The 16,342-nt window shown below is 48.7% G+C and overlaps 2 protein-coding genes across 10 annotated transcripts; one reads left to right on the top strand and one right to left on the bottom strand.

The window, feature by feature from the left end:
- Positions 1-312: 312 nt before the first annotated feature.
- GNPDA1 (glucosamine-6-phosphate deaminase 1) lies at positions 313-7,340 on the top strand. 6 transcript variants are annotated; one of them, XR_012634442.1, is made up of 7 exons: positions 477-666; positions 736-837; positions 2,021-2,203; positions 2,848-3,032; positions 3,684-3,858; positions 4,141-5,920; positions 6,881-7,340. XR_012634442.1 is itself a non-coding variant. In XM_074916587.1 (6 exons), the coding sequence occupies exons 1-6, from the start codon at positions 543-545 to the stop codon at positions 4,236-4,238; spliced, it is 867 nt and encodes a 288-aa protein (XP_074772688.1). In that variant the 5' UTR covers positions 477-542; the 3' UTR covers positions 4,239-7,340. The 6 variants fall into 6 exon arrangements, 5 of the variants coding, with proteins under 5 accessions (XP_074772686.1, XP_074772687.1, XP_074772688.1 ...); XM_074916587.1 differs by having other exon boundaries at positions 4,141-7,340; XM_074916585.1 differs by lacking the exons at positions 4,141-5,920; positions 6,881-7,340 and adding an exon at positions 313-451 and having other exon boundaries at positions 541-666; positions 2,848-3,811.
- Positions 7,341-7,471: 131 nt separating this feature from the next.
- Positions 7,472-15,975, bottom strand: RNF14 (ring finger protein 14). 4 transcript variants are annotated; one of them, XM_074916580.1, is made up of 9 exons: positions 15,860-15,975; positions 15,133-15,327; positions 14,425-14,587; positions 13,752-13,903; positions 12,800-13,327; positions 11,835-12,063; positions 11,009-11,181; positions 10,293-10,423; positions 7,472-9,048 (listed from the first exon to the last, which is right to left on the bottom strand). In XM_074916580.1, exons 3-9 carry the CDS (start codon positions 14,576-14,578, stop codon positions 8,991-8,993), a joined length of 1,425 nt encoding a protein of 474 aa, XP_074772681.1. In that variant the 5' UTR covers positions 14,579-14,587; positions 15,133-15,327; positions 15,860-15,975; the 3' UTR covers positions 7,472-8,990. The 4 variants fall into 4 exon arrangements, with proteins under 4 accessions (XP_074772681.1, XP_074772682.1, XP_074772683.1 ...); XM_074916581.1 differs by lacking the exon at positions 15,133-15,327 and having other exon boundaries at positions 15,860-15,952; XM_074916582.1 differs by lacking the exons at positions 15,133-15,327; positions 15,860-15,975 and adding an exon at positions 15,032-15,053.
- Between the last annotated feature and the right edge of the window lie 367 nt (positions 15,976-16,342).

Below are 16,342 nucleotides of genomic sequence, written 5' to 3'. Positions count from 1 at the left end.
CCTTGAACCCTTCCAGGGGGGGACAGCCACAGCTGCTCTGGGCAGCCTGTGCCAGGGCCTCACCCCCCTCACGGGGGAGAATTTTGTCCTCGGTTGGTTCCCGAAAGCTCTGCCCAGGCATCAAGCGCATTTCCCGGGTTCCTAACGCGTGAGCAGCCCGCTAGCAGCCCAAGCGCCCCATTACTGGGTGTATTTAACCGCTCCTCCGAACTCTCCCCCCGAATCCCGACTGCAGGAAAGTGCCGGCGCTCGGCCAGGCCCGCTGCTCCCGCCTGGCGCGGCTCCTCTGAGGGGAGCGGCCGCCATGAGGGGCCGGCCCGGGCGCTCACCGCCCACCGGCGGGGCGGGCGGGAGGGCGGCCCGGGCGGTTCCGCTGCCTCGGTCCCGCCCGCCGAGGGGATCCCCGGGCGGCGGCAGCGGGACGGCGGCGGGCAGGCAGGCAGGCAGGCAGGTAGGTAGGGAGGGAGGAGGGAGGAAGGAAGGAGAGCGGGGCGGCGGTAAAATGGCGGCGCTCCTCAGCTCGGCTCCCGCCCTGCCCAGCCATGAAGCTCATCATCCTGGAGACGTACGCGCAGGCCAGCGAGTGGGCGGCCAAGTACATTCGCAACCGAATCGTTCACTTCGGACCCGGCCCCGGGCGCTTCTTCACGCTGGGGCTGCCCACAGGTGGGTGCCGGGAGCGGGACGGCGGCCCCGGGGCCGGGCCCCGGGGCTGAGGCGGCGGCTCCCCCGCAGGCAGCACGCCGCTGGGCTGCTACAGGAAGCTGGTGGAGTACTGCCGGAACGGGGACCTCTCCTTCAAGTACGTGAAAACCTTCAACATGGACGAGTACGTGGGTGAGTGCCCGCACACCAGAAGTAGTTGGCTTCCCTTAGCGGTTCTGCTCTCTGTTACTTCTCTCTCTCTCTGCCCAGCCTGGGTGTCGGGTGCCCGGGACGGTCCTGTTAGTGCGTGGTGGGCACAGAAAATCCCGCCTGCCAGAGCTTCGGGGTGGGAAGGATAAAATTTGCGTTAGCCAGGGGAGCCAACAGGCACAGTTTGAAAACCTGCGTAAGAAATATTAAAGGTTATCAGGTGTTGCCTGGTATTATACACACTGGGCACTGCTGTATACCAGAATTTAGGTATTGAGTACCTGAACTTAGGTATTGACTAGCTAAGCATCCGTTTTTCACATTGGCAACAACCAGCTGCAGGAATAATCTCCCCAGGGAGGTGGTGGATTCAGCTGGACAGGGTGCTGGGCCACCCTGCCTAGACTGTGCTTTTTGCCAAGAAAGGTTGGACCAGATGATCCTTGAGGTCCCTTCCAACCTGGTATTCTCTGATCTATCTTTGCAAGCCGAGATAGTGTGCAGGATAAACTACCACCTTTGCTCTAGGATTATAAAGGTCACTTCAGCTGCAGGTCTCTTACAAGCGCGCTCCTGTTAAGATAGCAGAGCACTGATCTGCTTATGGAGCTGTGAAGAAATAGCCTCTTCAGAAGAAAGAGTACAGAGAGATTAGCGGGCAAGCCTAAAGCTCCAAAGGTGAAAAACATACAGGCTAAATATTTGCTGATGCAGATTTTACTCCAGTCAAGAATTTTTTCTGCGAACAACCCTAATCAGGGAGCATTAGGGAATATGCAGTCCAGCGTGGGTTTATAGCATTCAAGTGGGAAAAAAAAAATGCAGTAAGTTATTTCCCAGGCTACTGCACAGCTTTTTAATCATTCTTGCTAATATGAACTGGGAGGAAGGCTGAAAAGGTAGCAACAGATGAGGTATGACGCATGCCTGCTTTTCTGGAACACTGTTGCATCTTAATATGAGCACGTTTTACAGGAGCTATTGTGATTGATTTTAATTTTGCCATTTAGGGAAATAAAAACAACTCATGAAAGTTGAGGGAGTCACCAGTGACAGACAGAGAAAGCAGTGCTCTGTTACCAAAGGCACTGCCAGGACGTGTAGACGGTTTGTGTTATGGGTGATGTTTCAGTTGGTCTTAGTCCCGTGCATGCTCTGTTACCAGGTCTCCCGAGAGATCACCCGGAAAGTTACCATTCCTTCATGTGGAATAACTTCTTTAAGCATATCGACATCTCGGCAGAAAACGTTCACATTTTGGATGGAAACGCACCTGATCTACAGGCAGAGTGTGACGCGTTTGAGGATAAAATCAAAGCAGCTGGAGGAATTGAACTCTTTGTTGGAGGTGAAAACCCAAAGGACTAGTGGTCTCTAAACACTGGCAGGAAGTGCTGCCTTTCCTCCACCAGCTGTCTCAATCATTGTCAGGAAAGTTCATTTTCAGCACAGTTTGGTGGGTTTGCAGGGAAAGGCACCGCACATACCACTGCCCTGGGTGCTCCTGGGTGCTGGCAGCCCTGTTTCCCAGGGTACCGCTTCCTCAGTTTCAAATATTTCAATCCAGTAAGTGAATTGTTCAGGAAATGATCAGCAGGAGGAACAGGCAGGGCTAGAATGGTACCGAACAGAAAATGTATTACAGTTGCCAGGGCAAACAGGAAACTGCTAGGAGTAGTCAGAGCCCTCTGAGCCAACAGGAGCCCAACACAAGCTTTTCCCATCAGTTTGCCTTAAGATTCTGCCATCTACTTCGTTTTATTGTTGTCCCTGCAGTTAGGGAAGAGTCTCTGCTGACTGCAGAGGGGGTTTTGGCTAGCATTCCTACCAGAAGCAAATCTAAGCTTGAGCAGAAATATTGCAAGTATTTTCCTCAGCTCTGTGTCTATTCCTGAAGCACTGAATGTCTTTCTAACAGCAGTGCTGTTGGCTCCGCTTCCTGCCACGAGCACTGCAGCCACTGACCTTCCTCTCCAACTGTCTGTGTCCCAGGTATCGGCCCAGACGGTCACATTGCCTTCAACGAGCCCGGGTCGAGTTTGGTATCCAGGACGCGCGTGAAGACCTTGGCTACGGACACTATACTGGCTAATGCCAGGTTCTTTGACGGTGACCTTTCCAGAGTCCCCACAATGGCATTGACGGTCGGAGTAGGCACTGTCATGGATGCCAGAGAGGTTAGGAGAAAAGCAGGACTTTATCCAGTAGCTCTTGAGCAGGGCTTCCTGGAGCAGCTAAAGCTCATCCAGCCCTGGAGCAGCATTGCACCCTGCTGGCCTGGGCCAGCCTACGCTTCCCCTGCCACGAGCAGCTCAGTGCCTGATCCTCCCCTTCTGCAGCACTGGGAAAAGGCTCGTTCTTGCTCTGGCCTCCATTTTCGCTTTGCTGACACTTGGCTTTGTGTAACCCTGTGGAACAGTTGTGATTCCCAGGGAGCTAGAAAGGTTTGGGAGGATGTCTTTGATTAAGAATCTCATCAAGGGAAGTAACTGCAAGAAGCACTGGTGGACTTGATGTTACATCAGCAGCTCATGAAAACTCTGTGAGATAGCTTTTAATTAAGTCTGTACCTTGATTTATACTTGTTAAGCCTCGGCATATAGGTGCTTAACAGGGGACCTCAGAGGATCTGAATCATTACAATGACCCACCAGGCTAGGATTTAATTGATGAAGAAAATGCAGCCAGAGCGAACAGATTTGTGATAGTGAAGTGCCTCTGGGGAGGATGATGGATGTTGTCCCCTCTCGGGCACCTCTCAGTTCAGCAGGGGGTAGGTGTGCTCTCTTCCGGTCCCTAACTGCCCTCCTCTGTGTCTCGGAGTCCAGGTGATGATTCTTATCACAGGAGCCCACAAAGCCTTTGCTTTGTACAAAGCTATCGAGGAGGGTGTCAACCACATGTGGACAATATCCGCTTTCCAGCAACACCCCAACACTGTGTTTGTGTGCGATGAGGATGCCACGCTGGAACTCAGGGTTAAGACGGTGAAATACTTTAAAGGTGAGTGTTTGACCAGGTCAGGCAGCTGTTGTACTTCATTTTTAAGTGACACAAGCCATGCTTTGCATGGCCTGTTTGTGTTTAACTCCCAAAGGAGTATGTTCCTTAAATACAACAGCTGAGGTGTACAGCAGTAATAAAAGAGCAAAAGTAATGCTTAACTGCGTGGGTGTGGGAGTGAAGGAACAAGGACTCTAGTAATAGCTAATTCCAGTATCATCCAGTAAATGAGAATTTTGCTTTATATGTCTACTTAAGTCCTGTTTTTACTTGCTACATTAGGTTTAATGCTGGTTCACAACAAGCTTGTGGAACCCTTATACAGCATGAAGGAGACGGGAGCAGACAGAAGCCAGTCTGAGAAGCCATACAGCGATTAATCTCGCTGCTCGTAGTGCTGAACCAGCCTTTCTGTTGAAAACCAGCTGTGAAGAAAGGGAATTGCTGCAGAAACTCAGATTTGTTCTTAAATTAGCAAAATGATTATGTGCTTGCTTCTTTCCATTAAAAAGACAGATGCCAAACACCTGCCTTAATTAACCAAATGAGGATGGGATCCAGTGTACTGTGTTCCACAAAATTCTGCCACTAACTTGTTCTCTGAAGGTAAAGTCAATGGAGAATGAGTTGTTTAATCTATGAAACAGCTGTAATCACATGGACTAAAGGCCCCAAAGCTGAAATGGGAAGCTACATGAAAGTACAATGTTGTAGAAACCAAGCGGGTAAACCCTTTGGGGTGTATTCCCTGCAGTTAGGACAAGTATCTCTTGTGTTGCTCCCTCTCCACCATACACTCTTACATTAGAGTCATTTAAAATGGGAATGGGGCTTGTTCAGCCTGGGGCAGGGAAAGCTTCAGCGTGAGCCAGTAGTAAGGCGCTGTGCAGCTGCAAGGCAGTCAGCGAGAAGATTAAGCCAGGCTCAACCGGGCAGAGAAGAGACCACAGAGCTCGAGCTGGGACCAGGTACTTAGACTGGATATAAGGAAAAAAAACTACCCCCGAGGACAGTCAACCTGTGGGGCAGGTTCCCCAGAGAGGTGCAGACTCCATCCTTCAGAGTTTTTCAAGGCCTGACTGGATAAAGCCCTGGCTGAACCCGCCTTTGAGCTGGACATTGGACTTGAGCCCAGCTCAGCAAAAGAGAGGCCGCCAGCACCACTCGCCAGCGCTGTGTTAATAACGAGGTTTATGCATCTGTAGGATTTTATTTGTTGTCACACAAGAAGCCTGACATGTTCATTTTCATTGTATAATTTTATATGCCCTGGTGCTTTACGATGTACGTCAAGAGCGCAGATTTGATGGGATTAAGCATAAATGACTCCTCTGCACTGCTCGGCCCTCTGTTACTTGTGTCAGCCTGCAGCAGTAAGTTCTCTCTCCCTCCTTCCTGTCCTTTCCCTTGCTACAAGGAGACGCCACATAAGCCCCAGAGGAGACACTCCAGTCCCTCTGGCCTCAGCCTATGTTTAATTACAGAGCAGCAAATGATGCGGAAAGGAATTTATATGGATGGTTTCAGTGCTTGCATAAAAACAGGGTAACAATTCAAACCTTGAAGAATTTTAAAATTCTAAGGAAAAGTGACCAAACCACCCCCTCTCCCTTAAATCCTTTTGCTCTTTTCATTTTTGCCTTGGCTTAGAGCTCAAATACTCTGGGAATCCTTATGCCAGGACTGCAGCATCTGAGAAAGCTGAGGCAGAAAGAGGTCTGAGCTACAGCGCTCAGCAGTCAGTTCATTCCTGGTCTCACCAGTCCCAAGTAACTCCAGCAACAAAGGGACACCACTGCGAAAGGAGCCTCTGAGCAAACCCCCTGTGGCGGCAGAAGGGAGACACCAAGAACCGTTCCCATAAAGCCACGTTCCACCCGACAGCCTAAACTAAAGGCCTGTTCTAAAAAACTGCTGTGGCTTATTCCATGGCTGCCACACCAAGCGCAAGGCCCCGTCTGTCCAAATCTGCCAAAAACTGTTTTTCAAAGATCAGATTTAGAGACCGAGAACAGTCAACTAGATGTGGAGAACAGCGAGGCCCTTCCTGCACAGACACCCCGTAAGTAAAACTCGCACCAGGATCAGCAGGAGAGTTACAGCCGGGTTCTAGCTGGTCCTGAAACCGCTTTGCTAACAAAGACAGAAGCAAATTCCCAGGCAAATGTTACTGCAAAGTGAAGTAGAAATAATGGCAAGAGAGTTCTGGGCTCAAATTAGCACTTGGGGCAGGGGGGGAGGTTTCTTTCCTGGGTTTTGTGTTGGTCTGGGACTGAGGGGTTTTGTTTGGTTTTGAACAGCTGCCTGTACTGGCAAGACCCCACCCATTCTGAAACTTGATTCCTGGGTTTCCCATCAAATGCTGTCACATGAGGGCAAGGCAAACTGGGGAGCATTCCTTATGCAGAAATTTTGGATGCTGTTGATCTGTAATGTAACTTTCTCAGGTAAATGTCTTGATTTTTTCTAAGTGGTCACAGTGACTGTATCTGGTGCTCAGTCTCGCTGTGCCAGTGAAACGTGGGACAGTTTATGTGACTGAACAGGTTTGAACAGAACAAAACTTTTGAAGCATGAGAAAGACTTGTTATTTTGCACAAGATTTCTCTATCAACCTAGAACCAGTGCTCTAGTGAAAGCAGTTTGGTAGAAATAGCCACTGCTGCTCCCTACTGCAGGAGCTCCCCCCTTGCCCAGTGTTTGCTGGCAGGTTTCCACCGAACACCTGCTACAGTTCTGTCCTGCCAGGCAGCAGCAAAAGGGGGGATCTTTCAAGGAGAGAAGAGGTCACAGTTCTCCACCTCTTACCATAAAATGTCTGCAAATAATCCATTGCTCATTCTGTGCACGCACAGAAGTGGAGAAGGGGCTATAAGAGGAAAACGTAGACACTGAGGATGAAACTGCGCCGCGTTACCAGAGTCGCTGCCTTGCTCTCTCTGCGTGGAGGCAGGTCCTGGTGTTCTCTGTCCCACCAGCCAATTGTCCCACGAGTGCAGTCACCTGTTTGTCCTCTCCTCAGAGGGTCTGTCCTCCCGCACCGTGCTGCAGAGTGTGGGAGCTCCAGCCCAGGGGTCTACGGGAGCCCCAAATTCATGGACACAGCGGTGACGACGTCCTCGTTCCTCCTCCCTCCGCACAAAGTCCTTGGGAGCGGAGGTGGTTCACTGCGACACTTCAGCTGCTGCACACAGCGCTCTGCTCGGGTAGCTCTGGCAGACAGCCCTTCTCATCCCAACACACCCTTTCTGGAAACTCCTGCGGGGGGGAAATGCAGCTCGGCGCCGGCTCCGTCCAACGCAGCGATCCCCGAGCAGTGGCGCCACCCCACCACGTACCAGGGGCTTGTATCTCCGCGGGAAAGCCAGGGCTCTCCGGGTGCGAGGACACGCCGCGTACGGAACCATCCAACCTTTTATCAGCTGAACAGATCCTGTGCCACCTTCACCTGGGAGCCTGGTGCCAGCCCGGCTCTGCTCTGTGCCGCTCTACAGACGACCCCGCAAGCGAGCGCCTTGGCCCCGTGGTGCCAGAGCCCGTCACCACTCAGAACAGAGCTCGGTCCCACACGCTGACCTGTGCTGCCACGTACACACCAGAATGAACACAAGCAGGGAGACAACTCTGTTTACTGTCTTAAAGTGAATTTAGTGCATGTGAAAGGTGCAGGAAATACAATTTAAACCATAAACAATGTAAACTTTCCCTACACGCTACCCTATACCCTAAACCAAGACACGAGACCCACCCCTACCCTCTCTTATCTGTTTAATCGCTGCCAACTCTAATAATACAGACTTCCATCCCCTGGGAAAGGAACTAAATCAGCACTCATTCTGGCCAGATACCCAAGTATAAATTTATTTACTAACAGCTGAAACTGAGAGGTGTTCACCTTGAGTTTCTGAAGTGTCTTCCAGCTCCTGAGCTATCCATCCGGTCCCTGCTAATTGTTTTGAACACAGCACATGCAGTTTTAATTTCAAAATAAATTTTTAGACCATTCTGCAAGTGGAAAAACTTCTCAAAAATTAATGGTTCCCTCCAGTACTAACTTTCATGCTCGCAAAACTACTTACTGAGCTTTTAGGGGAAACAATTTGGTTTTGAAATAATTTGAAGTGCAGGGACAGTAGAAACAAGGTATCTAGTCCAGAAGCAAAACTATCAACTAATCAAATGTCTTATATGAAGAGTTAGTAAAAAATAAATTACTTCATCATCTGAGAAAACAAGTTACTTTTCAGTTATCTTGAAGAATTCAAGTTAATCTCCACTATTGTATCCACAACAATTTGTTTCACCAGCTGACTGATACTTTTCATCCTCTCACTGGCCACATACCGGGGTCACTGCCTTAGCGCTCACCACTGTCAAAATAAGGAGCAGCAACGTGAGTGAATACAACAGCAACACCGAGATGAGTCATCAAGCAGATTCAAATTTCTGGAAATGGCCGCTGGTCGTTTTCTGCCAAAGCACTCAGTAATGCCAAGACCCGGGCAGCACAGCCAGTATGGGGGGTAGGGATAATTAGCATTACCATCATTAGAAAGTATCAGTGACAGAGCGATCAGTGGCTTTCCAGAGAAACGGGTCAGGAAATGCTAAAGAAGCAATAAGCTCAGGTGCTGAATACCGAAGAAATTTTCTGCATTGTATCAGAAACCTTTCCCTGTCCAAGCAGCACCCCTGAACAGCTTCAGAAAGAGCACTACAGCTACCGTAAAACTGCCTGAAAACCCACAACGGACATGAGCCGAGATCCTCGAAAAGTCAGTCCCCCTAAAGAAAACCCCCAAATATTTCTGAGATTTGGAGCTTCAGTTTTGTTTGCTTTTTCAAAAAGGGCACCTCTTAGTATGTATTTTCCCAGCAGTCTTCCAACTTCTGAGTGGTTGTATCTGCCTTTAGCAGTCGCTGTGACTGTGAGGGCCTTCCGTGGTGATCCTGGTCACGGGATGGGTAAAACAGTCTCCTTTGGTTTTGGCAACAGCCTCTGAAGCGTGAGTATCCTGCAGTGCAAGGTAGTTATCATCTGTCTATCACATAATGGAAGTGAAAAGCAAACGACACAGAAATGGAAAGCATCTGTCTCTGGTTTGTTCAGCTTTTGTTGCTAGAGAAAGCTACTAGTCTTCATCTTCATCCTCCAGGAACTCACCATCAATATGCACGGCTTGGAACAATCTGCAGGACAGCAAATAATTTACCATCAGGATGCAAAAAAAAGTAAGATATTTACCCCCCCCCCCCCCCCCCAAAAAAAAAATCAATCTAAATGTGACAAAAACCACAAGAGCAGCAAATTGCACTATTTTTTTGGTATCATAAACCACTCATGCTGCAGTCCTCAAAGTCGATTAAAATAAGCCACTCTGCACTTCTAAAGCACGTGACACCAGGAAACTTTGCAGTGCCTTACAAACACGACACCTCAAGAAATCCCTGAAAATATTAATAATCCAAACCATACCAAACGTTACCTAGCATGCTGCTGCTCCTAGCTGGTCCTTAAGCAGTGTATAATCACCCGCCAAGCCTGCCTGCTCCATTAGTTTATAATCTAATCAGGCAATACAGAGCTGAGCAAACAACTAGAACATAAACATCAAGGGGGGGGGGGGGGGAAGAAAATGGTTCTTTATATAACAGGTGAGCTTAGTCAAGATAGGTAGAAGTTAAACTAAACTAAAAGAAAAAAGAACACCAGAAGAAAAACAGAAAGGAAAACAGGGTAGGAAGTGAAAAAATTACTGTTGGGAGAAGAGGGAATGCTGAAAAAGAAGGGCCAAGAACAAGGAAAAACTAAATCCTGTCAGCTGCATCTATTACAGACGGTGGGGGGTGAGAGAACTGCTGGTGTTTTGACTTTTGTATCCAGGCAGCGTCTGTCACGGCGATGGGCTCGATGGGCTCATGACCCAGTGGGGTACCCGGAGCTCAGGGGCTGCTGTTAGCCCCCTCCCTGAGCCACCTGCCCTTTCGTTTGTCCAAGCAGCAGCAGCACCCTTTGTCTCCCGATACGTCCCTAAGAGTGGTGATGTAAGGCAAGTCTGCAGCTTTCTAGAAGCAGCTTTTTTTACCCAAAACCTTGTGTTGCGCTCCCACGTACCTGAGCATCTGCAAGGAAACATTTCGTTACAGGCTGTCTCTCAGTCAGAGGCAGCAAGGAAAGGGTCACGAATAGGCCCAGAAGGTTTCTCCAGGATTTTAAAACAAAAGCTCTTAAAAACCAAAATCGTATCCTGAATCACTCCTGATTTTTTTTTTTATTGTTAGTGTCGGGCCCTTGTAAGCATAAATCTTTGAGAGAAACAACTCTGCCTTAAACTGTGTAGCTACAAATTTCAAGGTAAGAATAATCTGGGAGAGACTGCCAGAAAAAGTAAACAAAGAGCTACAGCACTAGAAGAAGCGCAGTCAACACCAACCTGTTGAAGCACGGGGACGACGGGTCATTGAAGTGCTGGTAGGGGTTCACCCTTGAGAGCAGACCCATGCAGAGCCAGCAGAAATACCGCATGCAGCCCGAACACGTCATTTTGTTACAACCATCTAGTTTCTGAGGGGAAAAAAAACCAAAATAGCAGTGACAAAAAATCTGACCATGTCAGTCTTCGGGCCTGTCTCTATGTAACAGTCCTCAAAACCATGTCCACTGAGAAATACATTTTACCTTGATTCTGTCTTAGCACTCATACTTTTTCACTCTTCAAAACAACTAGGAGATAGAATTGCATAACTGGAAATTGGCTGTAATACTAATAATACTGAAAATTAATATTTTTCTGAAGCTAGTTTTATTTCTTGGCTGTAGTCAGAAAGAGCAGTAGCCTGAAACACCTGGAAAACAAAGGGATTTATACAGATCCATAGTCAACCTCCATCTTTTCAGTGCTGGAGCCTGAACAATACCAGTTGCTGTGTTTACTCAAGTCCCTGAGCTCCAGAAACATCACCTCCTTTCCTACAGACCGCAGCCAGAAATGCAAAGTTCTCTTACCATTTCCTAGAAATTCACCTTCCCTGGTGAACTTGGAGGCTACAAATACACCTCTGCTCCAGCCTAAATACAGAACTGACTCAATTTAGATTAGTTTTTGTTAAGAGTTACTACGATTCTCCAGCCTTTCCCCTCCGTGCTTACCTCTATGTGAGTACCACAGCGAGGACAGGACTTGGAGTTCTTTTCTAGCCATTCTTTACTCTCCATCTCCTCCAGGGCTTTCTCAATCACTCGTTTGCCATAGCGTTGTTCCAAAAATCTTTTAGTTGCCTCATCTGCTTCTAAATATTCACTTCGCAAATCCGTTAATTTCTCTGGGGAACAAAAAAACCCCCCAAACAAAACAGCTTTTGTAATACAGTACATAAAGAAGTTCAGCTAATAACAGCATATTCTCAAAGGCAATTAATATCATTAATTAAAAAGTGAAACATTAGAAAACACAAGAAAAACATGAGAATATTAAAACCCCTCTACCTCAAAATTCAACATTTTTACACTGTTTCGTTATAAAAGAGATCAGTCAATGGAATTAGATCAAATCTATAATGTAAAATAAACTGAAAAATTGAAATATTTTTTCTGAACATACATTTAACGAAACTTGGGCACATGCTTTTGAGGCCAAACAGATGGAGAAGCATCCACCTGATTCCACTATCAACTCTGACAACAGAAAGGAGTGGATTCACAGGAAAGGGTAAAAAAAGGCACACGTAAAATTATTTGTCCCCTGCAATGGCCTCTCAGAATTTGGCAGTCAGCAGTTTAGGGACATCCTGAGCTGTGGAGTGTCATCAAAGGAATACTTTTTAATTGCCAGCACCAGACCTACTCCAAATTAATCTGTCTGATCTTTTAGAAAAGTCACAGAGCGCTGAGTTTCCTCACTTAATTTCTGACCTGCAGTCTTTTTCACACAAGACTTAATTGCTCCTTGATCCACTTCCACAAGACGGTGACTCACCCGCGGTGACTTTACACGGAGACACCCCGTGGTAAGTCATTTTACAGAGAGTACAAAAAGCGTAGTTGCAGCAGGAACATATGCCCATGGTGCAACCTGGTTCTTGCATGACCGGCGTCTGACAGCCCGGGCGAGGGCAATACACCACATCTGCCATCAGGTCCAGGGTGGACTGCAGCAGCAGGCGGTCGTAACGTGCAAACAGTTGCTCTCCAACCAACTCTTTAACCTAAACAAAGATCAAAGAAAGATTACACGCTCCGAGCCTGCTGGCTTCAGCAAAAGAACTGTAAGTCAGTGAAAAAGGACCTATAGATGGGATGCATCCGCTTTATGTTTGGTAAGAGGTTATGGAAATTCTCCCAGAATCACTCAGGCTGGAAAAGCCCCTCGGGATCGAGTCCAACCCTCAGCCCGACTCTGCAAAGTTCTCCCCTACCCCACATCCCCCACAGCTCATCCCAACGGCCCTGAAACCCCCCCAGGGATGGGGACTCCCCCCTCCCTGGGCAGCCTGTTCCACTCTCGGACCACTCTTGCTGGGAAACATTTTCTCCTCCTGCCCAGCCTGACCCTCCCCTGGGGCAGTTTCCAGCCGTTCCCTCTTGTCCTGTCCCTGATCCCCTGGGAGCAGAGCCCAGCCCCAGCCTCTCTGCAATGTCCTGGCAGGAGCTGCAGAGAGGGATGAGGGCTCCCCTCAGCCTCCTCCTCCTCACACTGAACACTCCCAATGCTATTTTAATAACAATCAGATGAAAAGCACGCAGGGTCAAATGCAATGGGATGTTAATTCAGGCCTCTGAGCAATGCCAGTCCTAACGCAGCGGGCGAACCACAGGCCGAGTGATCCAGTTTTAAGAGAGAACATTTCCCCGGGTATATTCACCAGGAAAAGCCACAGCCCAGCTCTGTGAGGATTGTAAGTCGGCAGAACTCTACCAGCACTGCCCGCAGGCTTCTCTTACCTGGCCAGGAGTAGCGACAGAAGAACACTTGGGCTCGGGGCAGTTGAGGCAGTGGACCTGCCCATCCCTGATCTGTATCTCGAAGTAGTCCTTCAGGCAGGCCTTGCAGTACACGTGGCTGCAGTCCATGAAGTGCATACAGTCACTGCCCAGCTTCTCACAGAAGCAGATATTGCACAAGTACATCTTACTGTTGAAGCACTTCCTCCTCTGAGCCTGATCAAAGTCCAAGATTTCCCTAATCAGACTCGACAGCGATTCCACATCCTGCACAGCTCTTGCATCGATCGTTTCCTCTTCGGCTGCGGCAGAGCCCGCTGCACCCCCACAATCCTTCTCAGCATCGAGAGGGACCAAAGGTGTTCTACTCTGCCTGCTCCCTTGGTGGCACATTTTCAGCTCATATGGGGAGGAAATATTCAGGTAACTCAGCGTTTCTTCCTTCAGAAACTGCATCCAGGCAAATAAGACCACACAGCCTCGATTCTCTTCCCATACGTTGTCCAAGTGTTTGCAAAGAGCACTGAGCTGGAAAAAAAAACAAAAACAAGTGCAGATTTCGGTAAGTTCTGACAACTCGTTACTGTTTTCCTCTCCCACAGTCCTCCTTAGGGCATACTTGGACTTCAGATCCTGGAGTTCACAGAATCATCTACCGTTCTCTATTTTTAATATATAATCTATATTTTTAATATATAATCTATAACTGACCATTCTATATTTGTTATATATACATACATATAAAAGTAATGCACATGGATGCAAGCTTTCATTCCTCAGAACGGTGACCAAATAAGTAGGAAACAGAGGAGCCAACTGAAAGAGCAACCCAAACATTTATGTCTTAATTTTACCTTCATCTCCTGCATTAACAGCCCCCAGAGCACTGCTCATTATCAACTTACTCGTGATCACAAAAGCTCTGTTACAACGGTAAAACTATTTTGCAAACCTGGGCTTGGGAGAGCCATTTCCCACTGAGGGTAAACGCCGGTGGGGACGTTGAGGGGTAGTCTGGTGGGAGTTCAAAATTCAGCACGAGGGGAGGCAGAAAGCAAACGGTGTATTCAAATCCGTTGTTCCGGAGGCTCTCCGTGGAATTGCCTGAACCAAAGACAATTGAGGCAGTTTGAAAAATAATAAGAAAATGAAAACTAATGAACTTCAATAGCACCCAGCATATCTCTTTTCATTGGATTAATTTATGGGTTTAAAATTATTTTTTCAACCCTAGATAACAAAGCTGCTCAGCGCACTAAAATCTCACGGGGTTGTGTGTATATATATATAGGGTTAAATCAGTAAATACCAGTACTGTGAAACAGCAGCTCCTGCACAAAGCAAGAGCCCGGAAAGCCATGTCCTCAAGGGAAAAAAAAATAAAAATCCTAAGAAATACTATTACTCATCTCTAATTTTACAGTTCACTAAAGAGATTCTATGGATGAGGATGAAATCACCTACTCAGATAAAAAAACCCTGACCACACCACGAGCACAGGGTCAGTCGTGGCTTTCTCTGGTCCATGTTCCTGCAGGTCGCTCGAGCAGCGACCAGCGAGCGTGTACCAGAAAATCAGCTGGGGAAAACCTGATTCGAGGATAACACAAAACATCTGAACTCACCACTCACAAAAATTTTGAAGTTTTGGGGCAACTCCAGACAAATTCTTGTTTCTCCTCCTTGGGCAGACTCGGCTCTCTTAAACTCATCTTCATCATAAATGCTAGCCAAGGCCAGCAGCTCATCCTCCTGAGCCTCTTTGTCTTCTGAAGACATTTAAATTTTCTGTGGAGTTAAATTAACACCACTCTACAAGATCAACTGAGTTAACACATCCTATTCAAATTATTAATTTGGGGTATCTATTTTATACTACTATAGGATTCAGAAACCCAAGTAACTGATATAAACCAAAGTAAAACATAATTGAACTTTTTTACAGGTTAAAAGAACTACTTATAGCTTTATAAAATAAAAAATCCCACCTTAACAGAACATTGAAAAGTTAAAAAGCAAACTGTCTGTAAGTGTTAGTAGCTCAAGACGGCTGTAAGGGGGAAAAATAGTGAAATACACCATTGGCAAAAGTGACACAGGGACATTTCATGAACGTTTGAAAGGGAAAACAGACCAAAAAACCAAGAAAGATGAATTAGTAGCAGTATCTCTCATCCAGTGTTCAAAACCAAAGCAAACAGCCCCATTTATGTTTGAAGTTATTGAAGGTACCTGTAAGAGGCTTCAAACCCTCCGCAGGCACCTTGCAGGTGCGCTCCCGGCCCATTTCAGTTCTAGATTTTTGGGAAATAAAGCTACATGTCATGAATTACCTTTTTATTCACAACTGTGCAGTGGCAAAGTCGTAGGTAGGGGTTACTGACCAAGGGCGGGCGCGGGAGCAGGGCCGGAGCAGAGCCCCTGAGCATTCCTCTCACAGAACCGGAGGTCACTGGCGTTTTCTCATGAAAAATGTCGACTTTTATCATCAAAGTGCATACGGTTATGGACCGGTACTTCTGAGCTGCCTGCAGCCCCAAAAACAAACACCCGGAGGGATTGAAGTCCTCTCAACATTGTCATTATGAACGACAACAAACATTTCAATCGAGCAGGCACACTCAATAATTCAGAATTATTTTTTTTTTTTTTTAAGCTGCGAGAGCTGTAACGCCTTTTCCGTGCTGCGGTCGTTACCCGGACTAACTCGGGAGCCTGGTCAGGGCCCCGCTGAACCCAGGAAAATCCCACCCTGCTGCTCCCCCCCCGCCATTCAGGGACATTTTTCGCTGCTAAAGAGCAGAAGCAGCCCCCCCCCCCCCCCCCCTCAGCAGCACGGAGGAGAAAATAAAATCCAAACCCAAAGCAATGTACGGGGAGCAGCGGAGAGAATTAAAGGGAAAACAAACAAAAACACTTCCAGGGCAGGCGGCGGCGGCAGCACCGCCACAGCCCGCCCGCCCGGGCCCGCCGGGGCAGAGGGAGGCCCGGGCCGCGCCGGCCGCCCCCCAGCCCGCAGGCCCGGCGCTGCCGCCCCCCGCCCGGCCCGGCCCGCCTCACCGGTTACCGCGGCCTCACGCGTGCGGGCCCGCGGCCGCGGAGCGGAGCAGGGCAGGGGAAGGGCCGCCGGGCGGAGGCCCCGGCCCGCCCCCGGCCCCACAGGCCGCGCCGGTCCCGCCGCCGCAGCGCCCCCGGCGGCCGGGAGGGGCGGCAGCGCCGGGCCGGGGGCCTAGGCCGCGGCCCAGCTGGGCCTAGGCGCGGGTTTATCTGGGCGCGGCCTCAGCCCTGGAGCCGCTCGGAAAACGCCCAGAAAACGCCGCCAAGCTCGGGGCTGGCATCAGCCGCACCCCCCCGGCGAGCCCGGACCCCCCAGTACTCATTAGCGCTGCTCCGCTAACGGGGGTTTGAATTCAGAGCAGTAAAGCACAACGACCCCCCAAGGCAAGCGTCGAGGCCTTCAGGTGCCAGACGCAGCCCTCGCACCTACCCCCCCCAAGTTTTAATTTTCCTTGCAATCAACAGGTGGAGAAGATGATCCAGTAG

Source organism: Athene noctua, chromosome 12 (assembly GCF_965140245.1).
Source record: "Athene noctua chromosome 12, bAthNoc1.hap1.1, whole genome shotgun sequence".
In the NCBI taxonomy this organism is placed as follows: domain Eukaryota; kingdom Metazoa; phylum Chordata; class Aves; order Strigiformes; family Strigidae; genus Athene; species Athene noctua.
This window is presented reverse-complemented; position numbering and strand designations above follow the sequence as displayed.

Coding starts and splice junctions, on each gene's coding strand:
- GNPDA1 (XM_074916585.1), top strand. CDS start 543: ATGAAGCTCATCATCCTGGAGACGTACGCGCAGGCCAGCGAGTGGGCG. Junction 667..735: donor CACGCTGGGGCTGCCCACAG/GTGGGTGCCGGG, acceptor GCTCCCCCGCAG/GCAGCACGCCGCTGGGCTGC. Junction 2,204..2,847: donor AATTGAACTCTTTGTTGGAG/GTGAAAACCCAA, acceptor TCTGTGTCCCAG/GTATCGGCCCAGACGGTCAC.
- RNF14 (XM_074916580.1), bottom strand. CDS start 14,578: ATGTCTTCAGAAGACAAAGAGGCTCAGGAGGATGAGCTGCTGGCCTTG. Junction 12,064..12,799: donor CTGTCGCTACTCCTGGCCAG/GTAAGAGAAGCC, acceptor ATCTTTGTTTAG/GTTAAAGAGTTGGTTGGAGA. Junction 11,182..11,834: donor TCCGTGTAAAGTCACCGCGG/GTGAGTCACCGT, acceptor TTTGTTCCCCAG/AGAAATTAACGGATTTGCGA.